This window comes from Patagioenas fasciata, chromosome 5, assembly GCF_037038585.1.
Source record: "Patagioenas fasciata isolate bPatFas1 chromosome 5, bPatFas1.hap1, whole genome shotgun sequence".
In the NCBI taxonomy this organism is placed as follows: Eukaryota; Metazoa; Chordata; class Aves; order Columbiformes; family Columbidae; genus Patagioenas; species Patagioenas fasciata.
The window spans coordinates 66,644,138-66,659,685 of record NC_092524.1 but is presented as its reverse complement, the minus strand read 5'-3'; the positions used below and the strand labels follow the sequence as shown (position 1 = coordinate 66,659,685).

The 15,548-nt window shown below is 42.4% G+C and overlaps 1 protein-coding gene across 1 annotated transcript; it reads right to left on the bottom strand.

Annotated features, from left to right (window-relative positions):
• Positions 1 to 2,376: 2,376 nt before the first annotated feature.
• On the bottom strand, positions 2,377 to 15,169 carry PSMC6 (proteasome 26S subunit, ATPase 6). The gene is made up of 14 exons (XM_065839555.1): positions 15,023 to 15,169; positions 13,633 to 13,712; positions 13,233 to 13,272; positions 12,976 to 13,028; positions 9,497 to 9,564; positions 8,942 to 9,056; positions 7,968 to 8,055; positions 7,762 to 7,823; positions 7,548 to 7,671; positions 7,141 to 7,202; positions 5,987 to 6,107; positions 5,808 to 5,888; positions 3,806 to 3,877; positions 2,377 to 2,871 (listed from the first exon to the last, which is right to left on the bottom strand). Exons 1-14 carry the CDS (start codon positions 15,147 to 15,149, stop codon positions 2,753 to 2,755), a joined length of 1,212 nt encoding a protein of 403 aa, XP_065695627.1. The 5' UTR covers positions 15,150 to 15,169; the 3' UTR covers positions 2,377 to 2,752.
• Between the last annotated feature and the right edge of the window lie 379 nt (positions 15,170 to 15,548).

Below are 15,548 nucleotides of genomic sequence, written 5' to 3'. Positions count from 1 at the left end.
GCCTCACGCCGCAGCCACCACAGCGCTCCCCGCCGTGCCACAGCCATCAACGCTCCCAAAGATGTTCTTCCTCTCACCCTGCCTTTGCTTGTAGTGTCTTTCTCCTCACACGCAGATCAAACTGCTTCCATTTTGGCAAGCAGAAATCAGAAAGACGTTGCCTGCCTCAAATTTTGGCTGACGCCACAAATGGAGTCACAGCATCACAGAAATTAAGGGATTGGAAGGGACCTGGAAAGCTCATCCAGTGCAATCCCCCCATGGAGCAGGAACACCCAGCTGAGGTTCCACAGGAAGGTGTCCAGGCGGGTTTGAATGGCTGCAGAGAAGGAGACTCCACAACCTCCCTGGGCAGCCTGGGCCAGGCTCTGCCACCCTCACCATGAGGAAGTTTCTTCTCAAATTTAAGTGGAACCTCTTGTGTTCCAGTTTGTACCCATTGCCCCTTGTCCTATCATTGGTTGTCACCGAGAAGAGCCTGGCTCCATCCTTTGGACGCTCACCATTTACATATTTATAACCATGAATGAGGTTGCCCATCAGTCTTCTCCAGCTCCAGAGCCCCAGCTCCCTCAGCCTTTCCTCACACGGGAGATGCTCCACTCCCTTCAGCATCTTTGTTGCGCTGGACTCTATCCAGCAGTTCCCTGTCCTTCTGGAACTGAGGGCCCAGAGCTGGACACAATATTCCAGATGTGGTCTCACCAGGGCAGAGTAGAAGGGGACGAGAACCTCTCTTGACCATTTTCAAGCAGCTCCTCTTTGCACATGGGAGACACCCTCTGACACACCAGTCTTGCAGCAGGAACCTATTTTTCCACTTTTTCAGGTTCCCTGGTCCCATGCTCTGCTGGACTCTAAGACATCACCCCAAACTATTTAAATGTTTGGCTCATTTCCCTCTTGAGAAATCTTTGACAATCACATTTCAGCAACCATCCTTTCAGCACTGCCATTTCCTTTTGGTGAAAGATGGAAAATTAAACAGCAAAGGAGAAAGCAACAGTAAAACTGCAGCTCCCACCTCCAGCTGGCATCAACAATAGGAAGCGGGACAAGTTTCAGTAGCCTTCGCTTATAGCCCAAACTTCAAAAATGAGTTTTAACCACCCCCAGGGCTTCAGAAAACGGTTTGCCACCTTTTACCCTACTCCAAGGTAAGTAAAGGCAGCAGTTCAGTTCACTGTTAACATCACTGTAGTGCTCAGAAACTGTCTTTTCCCGAAGTTTTCTAATTGTTCTAAGCACACAGGCTGTAGCACCCAGACCGAGCAGCTCTGTACGAGCTGCACTCAAAAGGGTGTTACTGTAAACTAAAACTGAGGTTTGCATCTTTACACTCCTGACACAATCACAAGAGGAAGTTTTTGTACAGTAAAAAGGTCTGTAACAACTATTAGCCATATAAACATCAAAATATCGTTGCTTGTCCTGTTGTAACTGTTTTACACCTCACATTCCCCATAACTATGAGACAAAACAGGTAAAGAAATAACAATCATGGCTATTGAAACTGCCAGGAAGGTGCTGTCTAGTGGTGTGTTTCCTGGCAGATGTAGAGTTAATCTAATATACTTGTCTGTCAGCTGAGCATGCCTAGAGTAATCCAATTAGGATAATTAGAAGTAGCCAGAAGTCTACTGTGCCAGTTTGACATTTAGGTAAGCTGCACAGTGCAGTCAATCTGCGAGGGAGTGGAACCAATTAGAAAATAAAAATAAGGCATAGTGACAGATGCCCCTAAAAGCACCAACACCTTTGCCTTTGTTTTTATTTGTTTCAGTGATTACTCCAGCTGCAGCAGTCAACTCCCAAGGAGCACAAGGGCAACCAATTTCCAACCTTGTAAGCCCCATCCAGAGCTCCACAAGCATTAGGTAAATCACTTCGGCTGTCTAAAGCAGCACAGGTTCAAAGTATAATACATTGTACAGTTCCTGTCTCTATAGAGCGGCTGAAATGGCAACTTGGAAAGGAAATCCATCTCGCCCATGTCCCTCACCACCCCAAAAGTTGTCATCAAAACTCTTACATACCAAATTGCTATCAGTTTCTCCACCTCCACTTAGATGCATTTGTTTATAAGTGGCATTCAGGATAGGAGTTGTCCTAGCACACAGGAAGACAGCAAAGATTTTAAAAGGCTTGTTTACTTCTTGCAATAATTAAAGGCTAGTTCAGCTGAAGGCTCTTCCTGGACTTCAACAGCAAAGGAATAAATACCACTTGCCCTCTTCTGAGGGAAATGTTGTCTCCAATTAGTATGAAAAGCAAAGGACTCCAATGAAATCCTTACACCAGAGAAAAGTTGCTCCTCAAATACTGAAAACACATAATTTATCTCTTTTCAAGAGTCACAGAGAAGGTGCACCAGGATAGGCAGATTTAAACAAGTTTTATTCATAAACTGTTTGGGGTAGGACAATTTACTGATATAAAAAAGTCAAGAAACAAACCGACTTTCTTAAAGTCTGCTAACCCATTCAGGCACATTTATAACTTCACACTGTAACTGCTAAGAGAACGCATCTCCACACATTTTACTTAGTCTGGACTGCAATGAATATTGTATTTCAGAATTGTACAGAAAATGCACTTCTGTAGCCAACTTGCAACTAGTGTTACCAAATTACTAGCTACATGTTACACAAACACCTTACAATAATAATCAAGAGGTACATTATTTCTCTTTTTTTTTTTATACATTAACCCAGTATGAGGTGTAGAGTCAATCACTAATTGTATCGTTAATTTAAACAGGTTTGTAGTCAAGCTTGGACTCCAGCTTCTTAGAATCAGCCACTTTTCTAACAGCCTTCATGAAGTCTTCCTGAACTACAAAGTCATGATCGGCACGGATTGCAAACATACCTGCAAAGAATAATTCAACAGCAAGAATCAACTGGTGCTCCTTGCAGCAACAATACTGAGAAGACTGAAACACAAAGATTCACTCAAACTGAAGTGGAAACAGATCCACGTTATGCTGCCTGCATGTAGACTGTTACATGCAACTCCCGGATGTTGGGAAGAGGAGTGAACTTCAACAACGTCTTCCTGAACTAGGTGATCACTAAGAAATGTATAACTTGTTTTAAACTACAACTGTTTCGTTACTGTGTTACTCAGCCTTTCCATGTAGGCAAACCCTAAGCATGCAATGAATTTATCATGTGGAAAAAGCATGCAAAAGTAGTAGCTCTCCAGTCATCCTGGTATTAGGAGACTTGGATTCTCTGCAAAAAGAAGAAAAATGGGTATCACTGCTGTTTCTGGAATGTATTTCTTCTGAAATAGCATGACATGTCACAATACTCAGACAGTAAGTGCTTAGGGGCCAGCTCTAGCTCAGAAATAGCATGGCTAGTTTTTCCTCTCATGGTGCTGAACCCATTTATCTATGGACTTTCTAAGAGACTTGTCTGTAACCTCAGAGGGAGGATGACAAGAATTAAGCTCTGCATAACTCTAAAGGTCATAAGGATACTTGTAAGAAATAAAAGATTTTGTTCAAGTTGTTCTGTCAAAGCTTCAGGGCTTATCACCACGCTGCTGCTGGACACATGTGACACACTGTGAAATATGCAACTGTTCTGGCATTTTGCTCCTAACATTTCCATTAATTAAAGGCTATCCAGCCCTTAAGGAACATGAAAAATCGAGCCAGCGGTGAACAAGTGCTGTGTTCCAGCAGAACATTTTTGACCTTGTGGTTTTAATCCACTGACAAAAGTATCAGAAAACAGCTCAAGTGTTTAGCATTCACCAAGACTTAGCACGTCAAAATTAAGAGTTAAGAAAATACCTGCTTCGGTACAGACGTTTCTCAAGTCTGCTCCGTTAAAGCCATCTGAAAGCTTCACAATTGCTTCATAATCTAGTTGTAAAACACAAATGCCAATTAGAAATCAATTCACACTTCCCGTTACGGATGCCAATGAAATATGTACCCAGATAACAAAGAAACTATTTAATTTCAGTGCAAATAGATAGCTGTCCACTAGACTGTTAAATTAAATTAACTGAAATCTTCAGCTGTTATTACCCCTTTAATTAAAGCAGAAACATATTGCAGCCAAAAGGTTCATATTATATAATTATATCCCAAAGTTACTAACTTGTGGTTACAAGCATCAACATGAAATTTAAGAAAAGCTCCAGCAAGGCGATGTTGTTATCATTATTTAAATGACGTAAAAAACCAGAATACTTATCTCCAAGTGATCGTAACTCAGTCCCTTTATAACAAATGCATCTACTAAAGGCATTGAATGTCTTGAAATAATAAGCTTGATTTTTTAATGTACATACATTTACTAAAAAGGTGGCTATAGTCAGAGTTTCTAAATGCTGCATCTGTTGAGCCTCCAAGCAATTTCTGATTTTTTGCAAGGCTTATTAAAAAAAATTATCAACTTTCAGCAAAACTTTTCAAAACAGTTTACCTTCTGTATGAAATTCAAAACATTTGAACTGCTAGTTTTTATCCAAAAAGCCCTAGAGATTAGAAATTCTTTAACTGTATTTTAATTCCAGGTAGCACAGTGTGCTATGAACAAGTCTCCCCGTAATTAGAGGGTAGTGAGGGGACTAAGTCATGTCAAACATCACAAGGCTTGGAGGTTTAAAGTCTTCGGCTGGCTCCAGTACCAGAGCTGGAGAATCTCACGTTGGAACCTGGCACAGGTCAGTATCTCAGGATTTTGATGCAATTCACACCTCATCTTGCCAGTAAGTTCGGGAATTCCTGTCAGTCTCAAAGCAGAGCATCACAATCTTCCCACAACACGTTCAGAAATTTAGCGAGTACCCATCTGACAGCTCACCTTGCTAAATGGTGTAAAGAAATCATCCTACCCTGCCTCCACGCCAGTGCCCGAAGATACAAGAGAAAGGATGAAGAGCTTTACCTCAGGTTCATGATTTGCTTTGGAGCTTCTTTATCTTAGACTATACTCGCGTGCGTGCATGCTTAAGCCAACGCTGCTGCTAAGAAAGGCAATCCTCATCCCTCCGGCCCTCCCCCAGCTCATTCCTGCTCCTGAGCTGCAGCTGTTTATGCAGCCAGATGGTGAACGAGATCAGTTCCACCATCCAGATTGTGCTTCGTGAATAGCTCGTGTCAGCAAAGAGGCGGGGGTGGGCGGCACGGGGCTGGGAACTGTGGGGCCTTAGTGAAATAAAAGGCAGCCAACGTCATTTTAAAGGCAAATCACGGTTTTCTTGAGGAAAGCTGTGAAGTGTCTCTGTGAAACTATGACTCTGGTCAGCTTGGAGTAACACTGTCATTAAATAAACCTGCCTCATTTTATCTGGTAGATACTTCTCCCCATTACGCTCTGCAGAGAACACTCTACACCACTAAACAAAACAAACGTTTCGGGCAATGAGATTTTCATTACACCATCTCCAAACGCCACAGTAAGTCTCTCCATGACTTTCAAAGACTCTCTATTGTTTTCAGACTTCTGCAGTAGCAATTTTTCTTTCTTTAGGGGAGCTAATGAAAATGTCATTTACTTGGATTGAGCTATTCCTTTAGAAACAGGAAACTACCTGATCGGAATCACATTGATTTTCCAGTTTAAAACTGTGCTCCAAGAGTTTATATTGTGTTTTCCTTGCAAAGGAAGACTTGGCAACAACTCATTGAGGACGCATTAAAAATAAAAAGAGCAGAATTCTGAGAGAGAGGAAGTTGTGTCGCCAGTGTAAGGGTCAGAATGGCAGAGTCATCATAACAACTCACTCTCCTCCCAACTTCACAAACAGAAGTAGGAAGGATATCCAAGTAGCTTCCTACTTACCTATTTCACCATGTTTAGTGATAGGACCTGCATGAATCTTCAAAATGTCTAATCTGGCTTGTTCATTTGGTAGATCAATATCTAGAAAAAATTACAGCTTTAATAAAATCAGAAAATCACAATTCAATTCATATTGATAATTTCCTCCTCCTTTCAGCCACTGTGAAGTAGTAACTCACGGATTTTTCTATCCAGTCTTCCAGGCCGCAGAAGTGCAGGATCCAGTGTGTCTGGTCTGTTAGTCGCCATGATCATTTTAACTCTGTGCAGAGTATCAAATCCATCCATCTGATTCAATAACTAACAGAAAACAGAAGTATGTTTTTTTAAACAACCCAAAACTTTCCTCATGCAGTCTCCTGCACTTATTTTCTCCGTATTTTCACCAAGATGTAAAAAGCAGTACAGATAAATCAGAAAAAATGCTGCAGGCCTTCTAATGAAAAACCACAGCTCCCTGCATAATCTATAAGCAATGAAAGAGAGCTTAAGAGAGACACTGAAAATGCTTTGCCCAGAGAAAAAGTTATTGAGCAAAGCAGAGCTCAAATGTGAAAGATTTGGCTAAAACAACGAGGCAATGAAAACAGTGCGAGTACTAAAGGAGCCCACGGTTGGCTGACACATTTTTATTGTATTGCACTAAGTCCAGGATATTCAAATTAGACTCGCAGAGCAGCCTCTAGAATACTAATACACACATAGGAAGATGTTTCATTGTGAAGACTCAAGTACTTGCTCTTTGATCACAATGATTTAATTCTTTATGTAAGGCAGACACATTCTTCTGAACAGTGCAAACGGTTTGCAAACGTAGGCCAATGAAGCTTCCCATTAGCTTCGGAATTCTTAATTGTCACCAGTGGTTTTAAAATTCTCAACACACAACCTGGTTTACCAGAGCACTTAGCACAGAAACTAAGAAATACAACGACTTCTCCTAGTTTTGAAAAATTGACCTGTAACTGTTCTAAGGGTTTCTAGAGTAAGTCTCTTTGGGACTAAAAGAAACAAACTCCACTTTCTTAAGAAAGACGGGGCCCTCCAAACCCTCAAGAAAATGCAGTAAGGAGCAGCAAAGTCAAGTGACAGTGAGAAAATATCCCAAATAATATTAGCAATTTTCAAGATTCTTTCAATTAGTCTTTAAGTTGAATTCATGGCTGAGTTATCCGGATGTGCAGCTGACTTTTGTAAAACCATCATCGAGTTTATTTTTAGCCTAAGATTATTAACTCCAAAAAAGTTCTACCAAGCCGTAGTGTAAAGATCCACATCTGCATCATTATTTAATGTAGACTGTACAGTGCACAGTCGGGGCTTAGCCACTCACCTCCATCAGAGTCCTCTGAATTTCTCTATCAGCTGAGGTGCCTTCAGAAAAACGCCGACCACCTGCAGCAAACCAAACTCTTCAGTTATCCTACTTTATATTTTCCTCCATATAATACTAAGTCTAAAGACAATTAGGTATCCCTTTAAAAATGGGGAAAAGTGGTGTGTTTAAAGAGTTAAATGCAGACATTTTAGAATGCTTTTTCATATAAATATTTTTGATACAAGCAGGTATGGTTCTAAGCCAGCTCTAACAGCTCCAGGAGGAAGCTGAACTACCTGTCCCATTATGTTCTTTCTGAACAAACACACACGCACACTCTCCTTTGAGAAGACAAATGGTGGATTATAACTAATTTCAGCGTTAAAAGGAGCCTCTGCCATCCTCCAGGCCATGAGTCTTACCAATGGCATCTATCTCATCCATGAAAATGATACATGGCTGATGATCTCTGGCATAATTGAACATCTCTCGGATCAGTCGAGCACTTTCTCCAATGTACTTGTCCACTATCGAACTCGACACCACCTTTTGAAAGGCAAAAAGACACAAGTGAAGAGACAGCAGTGCAAACAGATAGAGCACATGCGCATGAGTGCAAGAGTAAAGTTCCAGTACCTTTAGGAAGTTGCAGTCAAGCTGGCTGGCAACAGCTCTTGCCAAAAGGGTCTTCCCTGTACCTGGACAGACAAGAGATTGAAGCTGTTTAACTAGTAACCCAACATTGCATGCTAGTGACTTCAAAAAAACCAAAAGAAAATGAAAGGAGCAAACAAGGTCTGAGAGCGACAAGTACGCATTTGTTATCCTTTCACGAGACTCACCAGGGGGGCCATAGAGCAAGCAGCCTTTTGGAGGTATAATCCCCACACGCTGGAATAATTCAGGGTTTGTAAGCGGCAATTCTATTACCTGTGAAGAGACAGGAAGCTCATGATACACTTGCCAGCCTGTTTTCCAGATACCTGTATTCTTATTTATCTGTGCAGCATATTTTGTATGAGACATGGTTAAGTAAGAAGATGTCAGATTGATCCAACGGATCGATCCACAATCCTGCCCTTGTTGTTCAGACTTCAGTTCCACAATGACTCATTTCTCTTGACACTCTTTGCTCAAACCATGTTTTGCTATTGTACTAATACCGCCATGCAGAGCGATTCTAGCAGTTTTTGTGCAAAATTCAAGTTTGGTTTGTTGGTTGTCAATCCTAACTATGCCCTCCCACTTGACTTCATGGCACTCCCTTAGCCTAAACGGTCAAAACCTTTTATTTAGGGGTTTTTCTTCATTTGAATCTCAATCCAAACTTCCATAACAGTCGAGATAAGATATAACCAGTTTGAAAACTGGGCTTTGGTGATAGAATAACCTTTCTCTGCTGCTGCAAGGTGCGTGCACAGCACACAATCAATCTCTGTTACAGTCAGCTGGCTCACAGCAGCACGAGCTCATCTCCAAACGCCCGCATTCCTGGGCAGGCTCGCACAGCCTGCAGCAGCGATGCCCAAACTAACAGGATTATTTCAGTGTGAACACACCAGCACCCTGCAGTCACGTTGCTGTTTGCCACAAAGACAACTGCAAAGCCGGAAAACATTTAAATACTTCAGAAATTATCTTCCAGGACAGAAAATGTAGTCTAAGATAATGAAACACGGAAAGCACTGATCTGATACGATCCTCAAACAGCTTGTCTCAGGATAGTTCATGACATCGATAAGATATTTTTGCACTGAAAAACTACAGTCAGAACACATCCCATAATTCAATAAAGTGTTATTGAGATACTGGATACCTCTCGCAGCTCTCTGATTTGTTCTGACAACCCTCCGATCTCAGAATAGGAAACATCGCCTGGATCTTCGTGAGACATATTATAAACCAAAGGATCCACTTCCCTTGGCAAATACCTGGAATAAAGAGTTAAGAGCAGGCATTTGTCATCGTGAGGACACACTTACAAAGTTATTGCAATACATTTTAGGGCAAGTATGAAAATGGTTTCTTCTCCTCCCACCTTGATAACAAGGCAAGTGTGTTTTTTGGAAAAATGAAATAAACTCCAAGTCTAGAAAACTTGATTCAAGTTCTAAACCAAATAAAAAAAAGCTTAAAAAAAATGCTGAAAGTTCTGAGTTGTAGCTGAATTATGTTTTTAAAGAACAATCGATTTATTTTTAAACCATATGTAATAAACATGTAAGTCTTCCCATGAAGTTATTCTCCTTACAGAACACATGTACAAAATATTACAGAACCCATTACTCAAACCTTTGTGTAAGCCACTCAGATCACTATTTTTCCCCCTTTACGTGATGAGCAGAAGAGCAGCTGTAGAGCAGAAACCTACCTCATGATCGTCAGAGTGGTCATATCCAGAGCAACTCTTGTCCCCGGCTTCAGCTTACTTTTGTCGAGCTAGTCACAAAGAAGGCATTTCTATTAGAACCACACTCCACAACGATGTCTGGTGTTAGCCAAGGTGTTTACTGGAGTTTGCACTCTTTGCTCAATCACACACAAGAAAAAATAAGGCTGCTGAGCTACATGCCAAGCACTGTATCCCCCTCAATGCCATTTTTGGGAATGCTTAAACTGGGAAAAAGCTGGCTCACTATTTGAAAATAAGTACTATTTTCTAGAGAGTTTTGTTTCTTTGTTCTGACTGCATTACTGAGATATCTAATCCTCCCCCCTGCTCGACACAGGACAGAGCCAGCTGTTTCAGAACAAGCGCACAATCCTCCCAGAGCAGCCTGCCCGTTTGAGTCTGCACTTCCCACCCTTTTACTCAGTGGCCTTCTCATTTTTGCACTGCCAGAAAGGCCGACTAGATGTTCCTAACCTATTTTCTCCAAGTCTTCTATCATTTGCACATTTTCACATACCAAGTTGTATCCTCCCATCTTCAAAGTCAGCCAGTTCCAGTTGCTGTTATTCTTTTGCTATCATTTACCTCAGATGCCCTAATCATCTGCCTCAGCAGTTTTTGTCTGCTTACTCTGTTTTTATGAGGTTTTTGAACACATTAGCAATCCTATTCCAGTACATTCTGCCAACTTCTGCTGGGATAAAGCTACTAATTTGCATTTCTCACCTTTTTTTTTTTAAGAAATCTGCTCTAGGAGAACAGTCTTACCTCTCGCACAACACAACTTTGAACAACGATCATAGAGATCACCTCACCACTCTAATTTCTTCTTTCTTTTCTTTTCTTTTTTAAAAAGAGATACTCAATCCACATTTGAAGAATACGAAGCCTATTTATTCTGAGCTTTACTGACACGGCATCTGAGCAACAGGGATTTCGCCAACTGTTTGCAAGCACTGCCTGAAGCTTCCCATCACCCCACTGGGGGATTTAGAAGGCCCCTTGCCCATGTGGATTTTTTAGTCTCCAGTAGCGTTTAGGATCAAACTGTCATTCCTCCCTCATTGGGGTCACTAACAAGGCCTCTTTCTAGCTGCCTAATCTTAACAAATCTGTAAAAGCTTGAAATTCTATCAGATTCATCATTGCCCAGTAGATTTAAGTTATTCTGCAGTGAGAAGAAAATAAAGAGAAACCACTTGATTTTTAATTCCTTAGGAAACACAGAATTTTGTTTCAATTTACACAGCGTTGCTCCCATTCCTCAGCAGCGCAGCACAGCCACAAGGACTACGATCAAATACTAGCTCTTCTAGTCTGAAATATTCCACGGGGAATTATTTTCCTTGATATTTTGACACTTTGAGAACAATCGTGGATATGGGGTTTTTTGCCTTTGGTATCAAATCTTTGATCTTAAAAGATCCTTGAGTGTTTTTACTCAAGAATAAACTCAAAAGTAAGTGCTGCAATACCTGACTCATCCAAGCACAACTTATTCCTTAGCATTTATCTCTGTTCCAACACAGAACCTCAAGACCACCTCACATGCCCTGACGTGGAATTAAGCACACTCAGGTACCAGAAAAATATTTTGTTCATTCTGGGAAAAGAAAATAGTGAGTTTGCACTCTAATATCTTGAAAGGGATAAAGCTTAAAATTATGCATTTTAGGACTATTGAAATACTAGCAATTCTTGCAGATTTTTTAAGCAAGTAAAACACACCACATCAGTATGCTTGAGGAAAGTCATGGGTATATGTATATATACTGTGTGAACTAACACACTAGTACCCCCATTTCCCAAATAGTTTGTCTCTAAAAGGAGGAGATAAGGTCCATCCTTACTGAAAAATATTCAATCTGTTGACAGAGTCAATGCCAGAGGAAAATACTTGTTGCCTGAGCTCTGCTCACTGCTCAGTATTGTTAATTGTGGGCCTTCACCAGGAATTCCTGACAGCCAGAAACCCCCCTCACCCCTCTTCTTAAATTATAGCAGGCTCCCGCTCTTCCACTTGCTCGTTGCCTCTTGGCTCCTGCAGCCACAACAACACTATTATGAATGAATCACCTAAATAGAGCTGGTTAACTTTTGGATGTTGGAGTTCCATTACGCTGTTCTTCAACTGAACTTCCACGTACAAGCCTTAAGCTTAGATCATGCAAAACATTTGCATGTTAGTCTTGTAAATATTTTCTTTCTTTACACAGAACCAGTAACAGTTCAAAATTCTGTAAAGAAGATGTTTCTCTTCAGAAAGCACCTCCAACATCAATACTACACTTGTGCTCCTTTAACTGCAGGAATTTCCATATTTCACACAGGAGAACATGCTACAATCATGATGTGTTTAAAGCTCAATTGCGGTTACTTTTCTTCACCATAAAGGAATCAGTTCAAGATGCACTGAGAGGTGACAGCTGTTAAAAGATCTTACACTTGCGCATTAAAACAACTACATAATATGCTGTTGCCTCCTCAGGATACATAATCCTTTCCTGGGGTCACTATTCTCTGTTCAGAGACACCTTAAGATTTCACATTTCATACATATTCTCCTTTGTTTCCACTTGCCAAAGTCAGGGGTGAACATAACAAAACCTAAGCAGAGATTCACTTTTGCTCCCCAATGGCTCTGCAGTTGCAGAACACATTCACTAAGCATTGCGGTTCCTACTTAATAGGCAGCTTTGGTAAGAAACAGCCAATCTACATGTTTTAACTACTGTAAGTGGGTCACATTCAGCACTCAACCAACAAGCAGTTTTTAAACCATGTCTGCTTTTTATTTTTATACAAAAATACAAGGGATCTAGCAAAAAGTACCTGTTAGTGGTTCTTGCTGACTACAGCAAAAGATGGATCATGCTATGAGCAAGGTCCTGTATTAAAGTGCCTAACTGGTATAAGAATTTGGTGTAGGTAAAAAAGTTGTTGTCTTGTGGACTAGAAGTTACAAGGCTTTTTTTAAGATCATTAAGAACAAATAAAAGCCTCTCAAGTGTCTAGAACAGGGGCTTTGCCTACCAAAATTATTTATTGGAGTGCAAAAGCATTAGAAAAAAAATACATAAAGGTATATGGCTATATAACATTAAATCTAAAGCTCAGCACTATGACAGTGTTCACAACACAGCAACGGAGACTTTACACTGTTGATTTCTTTTTACAGTCATGATTAATCTTCAGAGAGTTCAAAATCAGACAGAACTTCAAATTAATGAAACAAATAAAACACATGCAAGGTTCCCAGAATGTTCTGGACTGCTTTGTCTTTACGAGGAAGTTACACAACTACCAGCTACAAAGGGAGAGGGCAAGCAGATACCGGTATAAAACAGCCATATAAACCTTAAAGAAAACAATCCCACTAAGAACCCAGTTTATCAAAAGCAATGCTAATATTTAAGACTAAAGCAAAACTTTAATGACCATTCACATAGATCAGCTACCTGGCGCCGACAGCCAACCACGTATCTTGGTCCATTTGTAGCCTTCACAATGACTGGAGAGAAAAGATCAAAGGAAAAAAACCTCAAATTTACTTGATTCACTGGTCTCAATGATGCTTCTGAAATAACCACTATATTTTTCTGCCAATACTCAGCCACTGATCCTCTAATTCTTCCCCCCCAAATCTTTAGCCAGATTATAACTACAAAAGCTTATGTTTAAGATTTTAAGGAATGTAACAGCGCAGCGTACTTACATTTCTCTTCTGTTAGCTGCTTAAGAACCTCACCAACAATCTGCAAACAAATAAATGCAGTATTAGCCTACAGATAAAATTACCATTGCAAAACAACATTTAACATGTTTGGGGACATGGAAAATAACCATCAACTTTGAAATTTTTTCTCCTGCTTCATGCTGTTTGCCAGCACTTTTATTTCTTTAACACATTTCTGTCAAGCAGGACAAACACAGAAAACCTCTCTAGCCCATTTGCTTGGTGTGTCTGCTCATGAAGGTAAGGCCCCCATTTCTGTTAGCTGTCCTATTCCCGCTTACTCTTTCTCCATATCAAAAACGGACTTAAATGCTGCTTCTAGGCAGGTTCACTGCCAACCAGCGCCACAGGTTGCTATGACTCTGTTTCTGTGACATACCTGCCCAACACTCTGCAAGGCCTTGAGATCATTTTCTGATTTTTCATATTGCTTGGTGAGCTCCTTCAGCTGTTCCCTTACTAGAAAAGGAAAGAAACAAAGAATTTTGCTAACTTTCAATACAACAAGAAGTCAAGACCAGGCCTCTTACCAGCAAAAAGGCAGAAGGTAGAGGCAGGCAGTGGGAGACCTGCACCCCCAGTGAGTCACCCTCCTGCAAGCACAACATCTCCACAACCACAATACATCTGACTGTAATAACATACCAGTAATTTATGTCAATAACCATGTTGTTTACAGTCCACCCCATCACACTGTGTCTTGCTGTACTTGTACATAGAATGGAGAACTAAATGTATTTATTAAAAGTTGAATTCTTGATAGTATTTTATGCAGTAAATATTTACACTAGGGGCAGCTGACTATTCTTTTTGCCAAGATAAAAGAGAGAGATGTAATTAGACAATAGTATACGCTACGTCATAGAGACAGAATGGAAATTTAAGCTTTCTAAACCACCGGAGAGAAACTATTGATCTTATCTAATAAAAAGTCATATGACAATTTTTTAGTACCAGGAGCTCAGCAGCTCCAGAGCCTGCTCTCTTATCAGTGAAAACACTCTACAGATGATTATAAAAAGCTAATCCAGAATTTAAAAAGCTTAAATTCAATGTACCACTGCCTCTGTACAGCACTGATACTTATAGAATCATAGAACGTCCTGAGTTGGAAGGGACCCACAAGGATCATGGAGTTCAACTCCTGTCTCTGCACAGGACACCCCACAGTTCACACCGTGTGTCTGAGGGTGTTGTCCAGTCTCTTCTTGAACACTGTCAAGCTTGGGGCCGTGACACCTCCCTGGGGAGCCTGTTCCAGTGTCCAGCACCCTCTGGGTGAAGAACCTTTTCCTAATGTCCAACCTAAACCTCCCCTGGCACATCTTCCTGCCATTCTCTCGGGTTCTGTCATTCGTGGTACTGCCTGAACGATATTACAGAAAACACTTATAAGAGGAAAAGGCTGACAGAACATCCTCGCGGGGGAAATGGCTGAGGAAAGAGCGGCCCGGCCTGACGCCCCCCAGCCGCCCCAGCGCACGGGAGTCCCCAGGGCCCGGAGCGCCCCACGGGGCTCTCCAAGGGGACAGTAAAACAGCCACATTGCTGGAGCCGCCACACGACGCCCTGACCCCGCGACCGGCAGCGCTCCGGCCCGGTCCCGCCCGCCCTCCCCTCAGCGCGGCCGCCGGCGCTGCCCGCGGGGCCCGGCCAGGCCCGTGACGAAGCGCGGACAGCAGCACGGCAGCCACCGTCTTCCCTCAGGGCTCTCCGGGCGCTCAGCAGCGCCGATCCCCCAGGACGGCGGCCGCCAGGACGGCACTCACACTCCTTGAGACGGCCGTCGATCTCCTTGTGCTCCAGCAGCTTCTTGCGGTAGTCCTGCAGCGCCTTGTCTCTCGGGTCCGCCATGATGAGCAGCCGCCGCTCATAGGGAATGCCGGGAAGGGCCATGGCCGCCGGGGGCAGGGCCGCGCGCCCGCCCCGCCCCCCGCGCGCGCCCGCTCCCGCCCGGTCCGCGCTCCGCGGCGCCCCCTGCCGTCCCGGAGGGATTGGGGCGGGAGCGGGGGGCAGGCACGATGCGAGGCGCATGCGCATTGGAACGGGGTGAGCAGGCCGCCTGCGCCGCGTGCGAGTACGAGTCGGATGTTCATCACAGAATTATTTGGGTTGGAAAACACCCTTAATATCATGAAGTGCACCCGTTAACTCAGCCCTGGCACTAACCCATGTCCCTGAGAGCCTCATCTCCGCGTCTGTTCAACCCCTCCAGGGATGGTGACTCCAGCACTGCCCTGGGCAGCCTGTTCCAATGCCCCACAGCCCTTTGCGGAAGAAATTGTTCCCACATCC

Coding starts and splice junctions, on each gene's coding strand:
- PSMC6 (XM_065839555.1), bottom strand. CDS start 15,149: ATGGCCCTTCCCGGCATTCCCTATGAGCGGCGGCTGCTCATCATGGCG. Junction 9,565..12,975: donor TGGTTGGCTGTCGGCGCCAG/GTAGCTGATCTA, acceptor CTTTGTGACTAG/CTCGACAAAAGTAAGCTGAA. Junction 8,056..8,941: donor AAATCAGAGAGCTGCGAGAG/GTATCCAGTATC, acceptor GTCTCTTCACAG/GTAATAGAATTGCCGCTTAC.